The 15,388-nt window shown below is 37.2% G+C and overlaps 1 protein-coding gene across 7 annotated transcripts in view; it reads left to right on the plus strand.

Moving 5' to 3' along the window:
- The window catches only part of DST (dystonin), a 501,678-nt gene that overhangs the window by 281,530 nt on the left and 204,760 nt on the right, over positions 1-15,388 (plus strand). For all 7 annotated transcript variants that reach the window (XM_031935627.1, XM_031935626.1, XM_031935628.1 and 4 more), the window contains one exon: positions 7,225-7,391. In XM_031935627.1, the coding sequence (XP_031791487.1) occupies positions 7,225-7,391 (167 nt within the window). The remainder of the gene's footprint in view (positions 1-7,224; positions 7,392-15,388) is intronic.

The following is a 15,388-nucleotide window of genomic DNA, read 5'->3' on the forward strand; positions in this document are numbered from 1 at the left end:
GATGGATGGATGGATGGATGGATGGATGGATGGATGGATGGATGGATAGATAAGTAGTGGTGGGAGAAAATCGATAGATAGATAAGTTGTAGTGGGAGAACCTAACATTTGTAGAATTTTCTATGCTGCGGTGCTGTGATAAGCACTTGATATGACTGTTTTTATTTAATCTTTAGAACCACCAAAGGAGGACGTTATTATATTTAATTTTTTTTAAATTGACAAAAATTATATATATCATGTACAACGTCACATGAAATTCAAGTAATTAACATATACATTACTTCAGAATTACATTTTTGAGGTGAAAACACTTAAAATCTACTGTTTTAGCAATTTTAAAGAGTGCAGTACATTGTTACTAACTATAGTCACTATGTTGTATAAGAGGAACTTATTCCTCTTAACTGAAATTTTGCATCCATTGACTGATATCACCCCAATCACTCCCACCCCAACCACCGCAGCCTCTGGTAACCACCATTCTAGTCTCCTCACTTCTATGAGTTCAACTTTTTTAGATTCCACGTATAAGTGAAATCATTCAATATTTGTCTTTATGTGCCTGATTTATTTTGCTTAACATTCCCTCCAGGTTTATCCATGTTGTTGTTAATGCCACATTTCCTCCTTTTTTTTTTTTTTTTTAGGCTGAACAGTACTCTTTTGTTTGTATATATCACATTTTTTAAATTCATTCTTCGGTTGATGGACACCTAGATTGATTCCTTATCTTGGCCATTGTGAATAATGCTGCATTATACATGGAAGTGCATGTATATCTTTGATATGTAGATTTCCCTTGGATATGTACCCAGTAATGAGATTGCTGAATTATATGGTAGTTCTATTTTTAAGTTTTTGGGTACCTCTATACTGTTTTCCATAATGGTTTTACTAACTTACATTCCTACCAACAGCGCAGAAGTTCCCTATTCTCCACATTCTCAACACTTGATATCAGCTAGGTGCAGTGGCTCACGCATGTAATCCCAGCACTTTGGGTGGCTGAGGTGGGTGGATCACCTGAGGTCAGGAGTTCAAGACCAGCCTGTCCAATATGGCAAAACCCCATCTTTACTAAAACTACAAAAAAATTAGCCAGGCGTGGTGGTGGGTGCCTGTAGTGCCAGTTACTCGGGAGGCTGAGGCAGGAGAATTGCTTGAACCCAGGAGGTGGAGATTGCAGTGAGCTGAGATTGCCCCACTGCACTCCAGCCTGGGCAACAGAGTGAGACTCCGTCTCAAAAACAAAAACAAAAACAAAAACCAACAAAAAACCACTTGTTATCTTCCTTTTGTTTTTCCTGAGACTAGCCGTTCTAACAGGTGTGAGGTGATATCTCCATGTCATTTTAATTTGCATTTCTTTGATGCTTAGTGATGTTGATCATTTTTTTCATATACCTGTTGGCCATTTGCATGCCTTCTTTTGAGAAAATGTCTATTATGATATCCTGTGTTTATTTTAAATTGAGTTTTTTAAATTTTTATTTATTTGTTTACTTATTTTGAGATGGAGCATTGCTCTCTTGCCAGGCTGGAGTGCAGTGGTGCAATCTCAGCTCACTGCAATCTCTGCCTCCTGGGTTCAAGTGATTCCCCTGCCTCAGCCTCCCAAGTAGCTGGGACTACAGGCCCGTGCCACTACGCCCAGCTAATTTTTTGTATTTTAGTAGAGATGGAGTTTCACCATGTTGGCCAGGATGGTCTCAATCTCCTGACCTCGTGATCTGCCTGCTTTGGCTTCCCAAAGTGCTGGGATTACAGGCATGAGCCACCATATCCGGCCAAGTTTTTTGTTTTCTTATTACTGAGTTGTTTTAGTTCCTTATATATTTTGGATATTAACTCATTATAGGATGAATGGTTTGCACATATTTTCTCCCATTCTGCAGTTTGTCTCTTTGTTTATTGTTTCTTCGGCTGTGCAGAAGGTTTTTAGTTTGCCGTAATCTCATTTTTCTATGTTTGCTTTTTTTACTTGTGCTTTTGGAGTCATATCTAAAAAATCATTGTCCTGTCCAAAGTCAAGGAACTTTTCCTTATATTTTCTTTAGTAGCTTTATAATATTAGGTCTTACATGTAAGTTTTTAATCCAGTTTGCATTGATTTTTGTATATGGTGTGAGATAAGGGTCTAATATCATTCTTCTTCATGTGGATATGCAGTTTTTCAGACATCATTTATTGAAGAGACTGTTCTTTCTCCATTGTGTGTTATTGGCATCTTTGTCAAATATCAGTTGACCATAAATGTGTGGTTTATTTCTGGGCTGTCTGTTGTTCCACTAGTCTGTCTGTTTTCATGTCAGTACCGTGATGTTTTCATTACTATAGGTTTGTAGTATATTTTGAAGTCAGGTAGAGTGTGATGCTTCCAGGTTTGTTCATTTTGTTCAAGATCGCTTTGACTCTTTGGGGTCTTTTGTGGTTCTATTCAAATGGAAGGATTGTTTCTTCTATTTCTATGCAAAATGTCATGAGAATTTTGATAGGGATTGCATTGAATCTATAGATGGCTTTGGCTAGTATGGACATTTTAACAGTGTTAATTCTTCACATTCATGAATGAACATGGGATATCTTTCCATTTATTCATGACTTCTTTAATTTCTTTCATCAGTGTTTTCAGTATAAAGGTCTTCTATCTCCTTGGTTAAATTTATTACTAGGTCTTTTTTTAAGCTATTGTTAATGGGATTGCTTTCTTGATTTCTATTTTTGATAGATTGTTGTTATTATTTAAGTTTTTTTTTTTTTTTTCTTTTTTTTTTTTTTTTGAGACCAAGTCTCGCTCTGTCGCCCAGGCTGGAGTGCAGTGGCCGGATCTCGGCTCACTGCAAGCTCCGCCTCCTGGGTTCACACCATTCTCCTGCCTCAGCCTCCCGAGTAGCTGGGACTACAGGCGCCCGCCACCTCGCCTGGCTAGTTTTTTTGTATTTTTTAGTAGAGACGGGGTTTCACCATGTTAGCCAGGATGGTCTCGATCTCCTGACCTTGTGATCTGCCCGTCTTGGCCTCCCAAAGTGCTGGGATTACAGGCTGAGCCACCGCGCCCGGCCTATTTAAGTTTTAAAGATGAAGAAAGTAAGACCAAGCGCAGTGGCTCACGCTTGTAATCCCAGCAGTTTGGGAGGCCAAGATGGGTGAATCACCTGAGGTCAGGAGTTCAAGACCAGCCTGGACAACATGGTGAAACCCTGTCTCTACAAAAAATACAAAAATTGCTGGATATGGTAGCACACACCTGTAGTCCCAGCTACTTGGGAGGCTGAGACAGGAGAATCACTTGAACCTGGGAGGTGGAGGTTGCAGTGAACCAAGATGGCACCACTGCAGTCCATGCTGGGTGACAGAGTAAGACTCCATCTCAAAAAAAAAGATAAAGAAAATGGATTTTAGGAGATTATGTGAGTAGTCTGGGTCATTCATTTCATTAACTGTTAGAATTAAAATTGAAACCCAGGCAGCATGAATTGAACCCTCTCTGATTATCACTACATTGCCTCGCCTCCAGGTTTTGAAGGGAGGTAGCTTGATTACTTTCTAGAATCTGACCCAAATGTGAAACCACCATTAACCTGTCATTGGTGGAAGATTCAGGCTGTTCTGTTGAACACACAGTTTTCAGATCAGGGATTATGAATGACAACTGAAGACTTAAACAATTTTTAGCATTTAACTTACTTTTTAATTTTGGTTGCATAGTATCATGAAAAGTGTGATATATTAGTGGCTAATGGTAACAATATTTTAAAAAATGCCTTAAATTGCAATAAGAGGATGATGTTCAGTTTATTGGAAATAGGAAAAGCTGAAAGTGGAGGAGTTAGAATTCATCTGCCCTGCTTGTGGGCCTAGTGGAGTCTGGGACTTGGTTTAATCTTTGATATTTTAAAGCTTGGTTCAAAATGTTTGAATATGCATTGTAAAATTATATGAATATACTTTTGAATATACACTTTAAAATTATAGATTTTTAATTGTGTGTATATATAACAGTATGAAATTGTGTTTGTAACAATCTGAAATTCATCTATTAGAAACTTACTTAGTAAGAATGCATTATTTTCTCTTGACATGTAGACCATTTTCAGACCTCTAAACTCCTTTAACATCCTTCCTCTGGTAAAACTACTGTGTAGCACTTGAACCTATTAAGCTAGTACCTTGTAGTTGAACTTTACTGACTTCCCTAGTTAACAGGTAATACTTTTGTAACTGACTGGCATGGAATTAGCAGAAAACAGTCCCACACAACCCCAGCTATCTACCTTTTCTATCTCTCATTGTACATACTATCTAGGTGGCTCTTGAATTGTAAGGGTTCCCCAAAACAGTTGATTTTTACAATTTTTAAAGGGTTATAGAGACCAAGGGGCTCAACTTTTTCTTTTCTTTTCTTTCTTGTTTTTTTGTTTTTGTTTTTAAGGGCCTCACTCTGTCATCCAGGCTGGAGTGCAGTGGCGTGATCATGGCTCACTACAGCCTCGACCTCCTAGACTTGAGCGTTCTGCCTCAGCCTCCCTAGTAGCTGGGACTGTGAACACATGCTATTATGCCAGGCAAATTATTATTATTTTTTTTAATAGAGATGGGGTCTCACTATGTTGCCTAGCCTGGTTTCGAACACCTAGGCTCAAGTGATCTTCTCATCTTGTCCTCCCTATGTGTTGGGATTACAGGCGTGAGCCACCGCGCCTGGCCTCAACTTTTTCATTCACCGTTTCCTAGATTAGCTTCTCTGAACACTTGTGATCATAGATTTTAATTGGTTTAAGGCAGCAAATTTTAAAAACTTATTCTTTTATTCTTCTTTATGGGAAGAGAGTTAAGAAAATAGTAAAGTTCACACCTGTAATTCCAGTACTTTGGGAGGCCAAGGCAGGTGGATCACCTGAGGTCAGGAGTTCGAGACCAGCCTCAACATGGAGAAACCCCATCTCTACTAAAAATACAAAGGTAGCAGGGCATGGTGGTGCATGCCTGTAATCCCAGCTACTTGGGAGTCTGAGGCAGGAGAAATTGCTTGAACCTGGGAGGTGGAAGTTGCGGTGAGCCGAGATCGTGCCATTGCAGTCTAGCCTGGCCAACAAGAGTGAAACTCCATCTCAAAAATAATAATAACAATAATAGTAATAATAATAATAATAATAATAATAATGTCAAGGTTTTACTTCTCCCTTTTTCAAAAAGAATAGCAATAACTACAATAGTAACATAGCTCACCTATTTTGAGCATGTACTGACTATGGGCCAGGCATTACACTGTGCTAATGTTGTTGATTCTCACAACACAGTATGATCATCATTATTGTACAAGTAAGGGAATGGGCTTAAAGCAGTTAAGTAACTTGAGCATGTAAAATGGTGGACATGGGACTTAAACTCTTGGAATGTGCTGGAAAGGTACTGTAGCATAATTTTTGACCAGAATATCGTTGGAACTTGGGCCAAAGAATATTGGTAAATTTTATACTGTTTTTTTTTCACATTAAAAAAAAGAAATTTCTTCTATATATACTATATGATGTGTTTATATACAGAGTTCTTTTCCATGCCGTGGAGATTGGCATGGATCCCTGGCAAAGATTATTAAAATCGAGACTGTTTGTTCCACTTTTAAATCCTGGCCATTTGTCAAGCAGAGTGTCTCAGACTGTGACTGAGAGTGAAGCTCCATGGGGCATGGCAGCCTCTGCTGAACACTGGAGAAGGAGTGTGTGAGGCCCCCCGACATTTCCAACAAGTGAAGTTGTCAGGGGCTGCCAGGCCTGGCAGGGGCTTTCACTGCCACAGCCTTCCTGCCCCAGGTCCCTGGCTTGGCTGTGCCTCTGGCTCTGTGGCAGCTGGGAAGAATAAAGGGCTTCCTGTTTGAGCCTGGCACTGCCACATGTAACAGGTTTTCCTTGGAGTTTTTTTTTTTTAATTCTCTACTTTCAGTTGCTTGACTCTGCCTGTTGTGACCTCTGACTTCTGTGTCGTGTGTATAGTCTGTTAGTAAAACTTTAGACTGAACAGGGTCCTAAACGTTATCTGCTTCTGCTTCCTCCTCATTTTATAGATAAGGAAGTTGACTCTCAAACATGAAATGAATTATTCAAACCTATGGGACTAGGAACCAGGTCTAGAAGCCTGTCTTGTGACTCTAGTCTAGTGATATTTTCCCTGTTACAGAATGATTTGTTCTTCCTATGTCTTGCTTCCCATCTCTGACTTGCTCATCCTGATTCTGGCGTGCCGCCCATCTTGTTGATCCCTTGGCTTTGCGTCTTGCACTGATTGAGGGAACAGTTGTTAGTGGTGTTAATCTCAGCTTTGGAATTACTGTGTGACCCCTGGTAAAGTCACTTTGTGCCTTAATATAATTACCAGCAGATTAAGTAGGACCTTTATCAAAGAGGTGCTCTTGGGAGAATCTAAAAAATTTCCAAAGAGGTTTCTTGGGAAACTGGTGGCCTGTTTTATCATTATTCGGTGGAAGAGACTTTTAGAATACTTCATGAAAACAAAATACAGGAGAAAAAATCAGTTGATAAAGGTTTCAGGTTGAGCAAGCCGAGCAAGGACTCATGAGAACATTAGAGACTTCTGGCCAAATTATTATATAGTATGGTTAATAGGAGAGAATACTACTTTCATTGTTCTTTACACAGAATACCTGTTGGAGCAAATTCTGCTCTGCAGGTGGTAGTGTAGAGTAATTTATAGGTTTTACTTCTGATCCAATTGAACTTGGAGAAGTGTCTCCTTAAGTTATTTTAACAAATCTGATTCAGAAAGAAGAATGTAATATTTTCAATACTGTAGAGTTTTGGTTTAATAAAAAGAGAATAAATGCTTTTAAATTGGACACAAATGAGTTCAATCTGACTTTTTCAATCTGTTGTTAACCTCTTTGAAACTCAGATTTCCTATATGTAAAATGGAGAAAATTTATTTATTTCCTATATGTAAAATGGGGAAAATTTGTAAGGGAGAGATATGAGGGCTAAATAAAAATAATTATATAGAATAGCTAATGGTTTGATAACTTTCTACATGTGGGGCATTCTCTTAAGTGCGATACACATGTTATCTCATTCACATCTCTTAATCTCATAAAGCGGGAATTGTTATTATCCTAATCTTACATTTGGAAAGTGCTTGGCACATAGTAGGTTCTTAATCTGAGTTAGCTTCCTTCCTTTCTAAAGGTTTAACACTTTCTGTTATATCTAGATATCTGATATCCATGTTACTGGAGAGTCAGAGGATATGTCTGCAAAAGAGAGATTGCTACTCTGGACACAGCAGGCAACAGAGGGTTATGCTGGAATTCGGTGTGAAAATTTCACTACCTGCTGGAGAGATGGAAAATTATTTAATGCCATCATTCATAAATACAGGTATGGAATTTGTGGATATTTTCCTTATACAACTGTAAGACACGTTTCTTTCATTTCTGAATTTTAAAATTATCTTTTATTATTATAGAAGCAAAAGCATGGCAAAAGATTAGAAAATACAGAAAAATTGAAACAAAAAATTGGCCGCATGCAGTGGCTCATGCCTGTAATCCCAGGACTTAGGGAAGCCAAAGTGGGTACATTGCTTGAGCGTAGGAGTTGGAGAACAGCCTTGGCAAAAGGGTAAAACCCTCTCTCTGCAAAAAAATACAAAAAATTAGCTTGGCATGGTGGCAGGCGCCTGTATTTCCAGCTACTCCGGAGGCCAAGGCTGGGGTGAGCTGTGATCATGTGACTGCACTGCAGCCTGTGTGACAGGGTGAGACTCTGGCTTAAGAAAATAAAAAAAAATTTAAAAATCACATTTCCACTACTTAGAGGCCATCATTCTGAATTGTAGTGTATACACACACACACGTACGTGCACACACACGGCTGTAATATGTCTTTGGATATTGGCAGTAACTAAGCAGATAGCAAACTTTGATTCTGCCTCTAAAGAACTGCTGAGTATGAAGATTAGAGTTTAGTTCAGACTTGTAGCCCACAAGTTTCCAGTTCGTATCTCCTAGTCTAATTACTCTAGTGAGTGGGCTTAGCAATTGCCAGTTTTGGGGTGGTAAATAGTTTCCTGGTGAGAATTATTAACAACTAAATCCACATTAATACTTACATAGCACTTACTAAGTGCCAGGCACTGTTCTAAGCAGTTTACGTATGTTAATTCATTTACTCCTCACAACATCCCTATTGTCATCCCAGTAAACAGACAGAAACTGAGACATAGTAAATACTTGACTTGCAGTCATACAACCAGTAAGTGGCAGACTTGGAACTCAAACTTAGGCAATCTGGCTCTTGGGTTCATGTTCTTATTGCCTTATAAGAAGCTAAATCCCCAGAAAGTATTTACTGAAAATAATGTATTTCTTTTTTTTTTTTTTTTTTTTTTTTTTTTGAGACAAAGTCTCATGCTGTTACCCAGACTGGAATGCAGTGGCACGATCTCGGCTCACTGCAACCTCTACCTCCCAGGTTCAAGCGATTCTCCTGCCTCAGCCTCCTGAGTAGCTGGGATTACAGGCGTATGCCACCACACTCAGCTAATTTTTATGTTTTTAGTAGATACGGGGTTTCACCATGTTGGCCAGGCTGGTCTCGAGCTCCTGACCTCAGGTGATCCACCCACCTCGGCCTCCCAAAGTGCTGGGATTACAGGCTGAAAACTTGATTTCAGTTTTCAAGAAATATATCAAGATATATTTCTTGATCTCAGGTTTTTTTTTTTTTTTTTTTTGGTTTTACAAATATTATGTCGTGTTGTTGAATAACTAACTATATTCCTAAAGCTATGAAGTCATTAAATTATAAACTATATGTGAACTATAAAGTCATTAAACTGACAAATTTATTTGATTACAATAAAAATAATTATATAGGATAGTTAATGGTTTGATAACTTTCTACATTCTCTTAAATGCTATACACATGTTATTTCATTCAAGTCTCCTAGCAATCTTAAAAAGCAGGAATTGTTATTATCCAAATTTTACAAATAAGGAACCTTAGGTTTACCAAGTTTATACTGCTAATAAGTTAGAGAATTTAGACTCAAAGCCAGCTGTGTTTGACCTGACATCCCGTTCTCTTTCTGTCTTTCCTCTTCTTTCCTTTCACTTCTCTTTTCTCTCCCCTTTCCTTTCTTCCTTTTTATTTTGGAAATTTCAACATCTAAAAACTGTGGTGAATCCTCCACATATGCACACTCAGGAGCCCCTATTTTTATTTTATTTAATTAATTAATTAATATATTTTTTGAGATGTAGTTTCATTATTGTTGCCCAGCCTAGAGTGCAATGGCATGATCTTGGCTCACCGCAACCTCCACCTCCCAGGTTCAAGCGCTTCTCCTGCCTCAGCCTCCCAAGGAGCTGGGATTACAAGCACCTGCCACCACTCCTGGCTAATTTTATTATTGTTATTATTTTTTTAGTAGAGACAGGATTTCACCATGTTGGCCAGGCTGGTCTTTAACTCCTGACCTCAGGTGATCCACTTACCTTGGCCTCCCAAAATGCTAGGATTACAGGCGTGAGCCACCGTGCCTGGCCGCATGAGTCAACACGCCTGGCCCCTATTTTTAAACATTATAATTGTATCCTTCCTTTGTGGAACAACATTTAAATAGAGGTGGGTGTAGGTTGCTGAATCAAAAAGAAAAACCAGTATCAACTTGCCTACACTTGTTTAAAGCACCAGATCTTCTTGAGTGAAGGTTTAGTGGCTGCAGACACAGCCATCATCATACTGCACTGTCCAGGTGACTTAGAATGAGAGGCCATGAGAAGGCTATGCAGCTGGACACATTCTATACTTGGAATGATAGAATCTTTGTGGCCTTTGAATGAAAATATTTCAATTGTGATACCTAAAGTATTTGTAGCAGTGCTTCTTTGAGGGTATGTTCTGCTCTCTCCTTTGAAGTTTTTTAGGCAGAAGCAAAATATAGGAGCCAGCTATTCTTCTAAAATAACCTACTTTTGGCAGGGAGGATGAAGGAGGAGGATTGCTTGAGGCCAGAAGTTTGAGACCAACCTGGACAATATAGCAAGACCCATTTCTACAAAAATAAAATAGATTAGAAAAACCCCTGCTTTTAAAAACAATGGCCTCTGGACATTATCTCTCTAGTACTCATGAAAAATTATAAATACAAATTGGTGTGTGTGTGTGTATATATATATAAAACGCATTTTTCTCCTAAGTACTTAAGTATTTCATTGTGTGTGTCGGAGATCCTAAAATTTCCTATGAAAGTTTGATGTCATAGAGCTCTTACTGCTTTAGGTGAGAATTTGAGTCTTTGAATTAGTTATTTGTTTTGAACTTTTATTTTGACAGAAATAACTTTTTAGAACAATGTTTAGCTTTAACTTAGAACTTTGGTTTTCCTAGTTTGCTTTATTTTCCTTTGTTAAAATTCATGGTTAAAACACCATGTATCAGGTTTTAAATGCTTACAAGATTTCTTTGTTGCTGAAATTCTGTTGTTGTTCTGTGGCTTATAAAATATTATTGTGGTTTCTTTCACTAGAAGAAACCTTTTATCTGTAGAACTTCATTTTTAGTTGAAGTGATTGAACCTTTCTTAAAAAAAAAAAAATACTTTTCTTCCAGCATGTGAAATAATTAAATGAAGAGAGTTGAATTGTATGTATTTCTCTCCGTTGAATACCTTGATTTACTCTAAAAGAAGAAAGAAACAAATATAAACAGTCAAAATATCACCATGAGCAAATTTTTTGATATTGGACAATCATAATCACATTTAGAGAGTGATGTCTTGGCTGGGTGCCCTGGCTCACACCTGTAATCCCAGCACTTTGGGAGGCTGAGGCAGGAGGATTGCTGGAGCTCAGGAGTTGGAGACCAGCCTGGGCAACACACCAAGACCCCATCTCTACAAAAAATTTAAAAATTAGCCAGGCGTGGTAGCACACACCTGTAGAGAATTTAGAATTAGAATTTAGAATTTTCTTTGGAGTTATTTTTTCAATTCTCTACTTTCAGTTGCTTGACTCTGCATATTGTGACCTGACTTCTGTGTTGTGTTTATAGTCTGTTAGTACAGCTTTAGACTAAAAAGGGTCCTAAACGTTTTCTGCTTCTGCCTCCTCCTCATTTTCTTCTTGGGAGTCTGAGGTGGGTAGTGGGTAGGTAGCTTGAGTCCAGGAGGTCGAGACTGCAGTGAGTTATGACTGTGTCACCACACTCCAGGGTAGGCGACAGAGCAAGACCCTGTCTCAAAAAAAGAGTAGTTTTTTACTTAATAATTGTTTTTACTTGATAATTATTTCCATAAGTTTTGTGCTGTATTTGGATTTGTTGTGGAAAATGTCCATTTTATTGGGCTTTATTTTTTGTATTTAGATCAAACATTTATATGGATTTTACTTGCCTTTGGCAATAAAATTTATCTGAGGTGATACAGTGGGTTTGGTTTCTATTGGTTGCTGTAGTGGATGAAAAGAGGGATGTGGTTATCCTTATGCAGCAAATTTGCATCCTCAAGATAGAATAGGAAATTTTTCTCCAGAAATTAGAAGGAAAATGTATTTTTGACTTAAAAGCAAACCAGTATTATTTGTGATAGGTGACTTACTTAGTAAGATTTTTGGTGTGTATCTTCTAAAGATTTAGAAATATTGATCTGAAATAGGAACAGAGCAATAGCATCCTTCACCTTTTGTATTAATATAAATTATACTGTTACAAGTTATTAATCAAATATATTTGGATTGTCCAGCACATTTTTATTAGTGTTTCCATATAAAATATGACTCTTGAAAATAAAAAGGATGTTTATTAACCCCATAAAGAGTATTTGTTTTCCTAACAATTCAGTATCCTAAATTTTTCCATGGAAAATATAATTTTCATGTTTCTTGAAATAATTAATATATGAAATAACAATGAAGAGAAATTTTTATAATAAGTGTAATTTATAGATGTTACAGAATAAAAATGATCCATGAAGGTAAAAAGTAAGTAACAGTCACAAAATAATTACTTAAGAAATAGATGTATAATGTTGGCCATGTTGTAGCAGTTTCTGTCCTAGCTGTTTTTTAATGTGTTAGCTTTTAAAATTACCACAGTCCTGTGAAATAGATTGTGACTCTGTTTTTAAAATAATTTCAACTTTTATTTTAGATTCTAGGGGTATATGTGCAGGGTTGTTACTTGGGTATATTGCATGATGCTGAAGGTTGGGGTACAACTGATCCTGTCACCTAGGTAGTGAGCATCACACCTAATTGGTAGTTTTTCAGCCCTTGCCCCCCACCCCATAGTAGTCCCCAGTGTCCGGTTGTTGCTCTCTTTATGCATGACTTCATTTTTGTCAATAGAGAAACTGAGGCTCAAAGAGTAACTCATGTTTTTGACATCACATACCTTTTACATAACAAAGGTGATTGCTCTGAATTCTCATCTTCATATACTTCTATGTAACTACTTACATAGTTTCCTTTAGGCAAACTAGATTTCAAGAAATGGAACTGTTGACCAGAACAACTGTGATAGTGCATTGTTGAAGATCAATTATATTTTCAGGAAAGATATATGAAAATTATCGATGAACTTAAGAAATGACTAAATGAATAGTACCATATACAACTGACAAATAAGGTCTTTGCCTCTTGTAAGAAAGTTATCAATTAAAAAATAGTTACCAGTATTTCAGCTTGTGTAGAAAAAATCAAATTGCTTATTTACCTTGCCAAATAAACTCAAAATGATTGAACTTTGAGAGCAGGAATGGATGAGTTCTAACCATTATCACGTTTTAAAATTTGTTTTAAAATTGACTTGTTTCTTTTTGAGGGAGGTAAAGCTCTGACTTCCAGCTTGAAACTTAGCCTCTGACTTGTCTGGCTTCTCTCATTCTCTCCAAGTGGATATCTGCCCTAGAACATTAATGAAAGCCAAATTCCAAAACAACAGTGCCTAATGAGGGTTTAATTTAGTTGTTTAACTAATTAATTAGTTACTAAAGTTGTTTAACTTTAATTAATGAGGGTTTAATGAACTTGTTTAACTTACAGTTAGCCTTACAGTTTAACTTACAGTTAGCCATCTATGAAAATAGCATCAGCAACAACTCATAACAACTTAAGGAAAATTATGGATAATAAAAGAACATTAAGATTCTTAGAATGAGTAAGAACAAAATTACAGCGAAATTAAGCAGTTTTAGTATGTCACATTATCCTAAAGAGGACGAAGAGCCTGGATTATGCAATGGGGGTAATAAAAATGAAAGTTATATGCTTTAGTGGAAGAGATTGCAAGGGATAGTTCTATAGCTTCTATTTAAATAGGTCACTGATAAATACATTATGTCTTTCCCTTAAACCTGTGTTAGGAAATTCTGTTCATAATTCCTTCTAGGAACTTCTGTGTGTTATGTTCAGTTTTCAATGGAAAAGTTTCAAATAATAAAAATATTACGTACATGTACTAGTTTCTGCTTGTTCTGTTTGTATACTTTAATTTTTTTAGAATATAATACAACCTTTTTGCTAAAAACCACAACTGTGGGTAAATAAGCCTTACTATTGCCCCAATCTTACCTTAATTTTCAATCAAAAGACTAACAAAGCATACTGGATTTGATGAACTTAGATCAAAAGAATGTCACAAAAACATCTGGTGTGTAAGCAGGTTAAAAGCAAGAGAGAATAAAGTAGAATTAACCAAGAGCCAATAGGCAAGGGATCCTAGGAGTATCCTTTAAACACTAGTGGATTAATAAGTCCCCAAGAGTTGGGGTTGATATAGAGGAGTGAAATCCAGGACAGTAGTGCTTGTTCTTCAGAGGTAGGTGTTACAAGCAGAGGGTTCAACTCTCCTCTTATTCAAGGGTTTGCCGAGGCATCACAGTAAAATTCACTTGTTTCTTTTTGAGAGAGGTAAAGCTATGACTTCCAGCTTGAAAATTAGCCTCTCACTTGTCTGGCTTCTCTCATTCTCTCCAAGTAGATATCTGCCCTAGAACATTAATGAAAGCCAAATTCCAAAACAACAGTGCCTAACATTGCTCTGTGTAAAAACAAGTCTGCCTGAGCAGGCATGAACATGAATATGTACCTGAAGGCCAGAGAGAACAGTGCAAAATGTGTGGAAGGGCCTTGCAAATCAGAGGTGGTGCTATGGAAAGACACTAAGTATGTCAAGACTAAAACTAGGGGTGTGTGTGTTTGAAGAGATTTTTTCTGCTTACTAGTTTCTGCCTGTCTTATTCTTGTTTTTAATTTATCTCATTTGTTTATTTAAATTGCCTTTAAAAAATAAAAATAAAAAAGCAAAATATAAATAAATAAATAATTTGCCTTTTAATGCCCCTGGCAGTCTTTTCATAGGTTTGTTTTAAATATATTAACCAATTAAGATGCAAAATTTTGGGAATAGGTTGTATGCAGGAGAAAAGCAGTTAAATGTTTTCTAATTAGGCAGGAACTTTTCACTTGTCTGAGTATGTAGTTGGATAGCAATTACTTTGTTCATTGTTTGTATTTTGAATGAGAATATAATAGGGCCATCATATTTCATTATATTAAAGTTTAAAGATGCTGTAACTGGGAAGGTTAGATTGTATAGCTGTGGTCAGAGTCAGCTTGTTTAATAGTATGACCTGGAGGCTGGTGATTCAGTCATAGGCATGAATTCAGTCACACCTTAGAAGCTAAACTGGATTGGACTGGTTTAATACCCGGAGAAGGCCTTTAGGGTTTGAAATGTTCCAATAGGAAGTTGGCTTAGTGTTGACTTAGCCTTCAGGCTGCAGAATGCAGAGGTATGAGGGTATGTGTATGTGTGTGCATACACACAGCCATGGGCTGTAGTTTGGCCACAAGCCAGACACACACAGAGCCTGAAAGTTATCAATTAAAAAATAGTTACCAGTATTTCAGCTTGTGTTAGAAAAAATCAAATTACTTATTTACCTTGCCAAATGAACTCAAAATGATTGAACTTTGAGAGCAGGAATGGATGAGTTCTAACCATTATCACGTTTTAAAATTCGTGAAGAGCTAATGCACACTGCTTATGATGTAATGCATCTGCATCCAAGCGAGTTGTAAGAGTTAGTATCTGCATCTAGTGACCATTTTTATTGTGGCTATATGGTTTTACATACAATTTGGAGGATGTAATTTGGCATGTAAATATTTAGAGGAAATACCTGAATATATTACTTTGTTTTTATGTTCCTGGCCTTCTTGCCTAGATTAATTTTACAGAAATTCTCTGTAATATGAAGCCTCCCATTACTGTGTGTTTTTTGTTTTGAGACTGAGTCTTGCCCTGTCATCCAGGCTGGAATGCAGTGGCGTGATCTCGGCTCACTGCAACCTCCACCTCCCGGGTTCAAG

Source organism: Piliocolobus tephrosceles, chromosome 5 (genome assembly GCF_002776525.5).
Source record: "Piliocolobus tephrosceles isolate RC106 chromosome 5, ASM277652v3, whole genome shotgun sequence".
Taxonomy (NCBI): Eukaryota; Metazoa; Chordata; class Mammalia; order Primates; family Cercopithecidae; genus Piliocolobus; species Piliocolobus tephrosceles.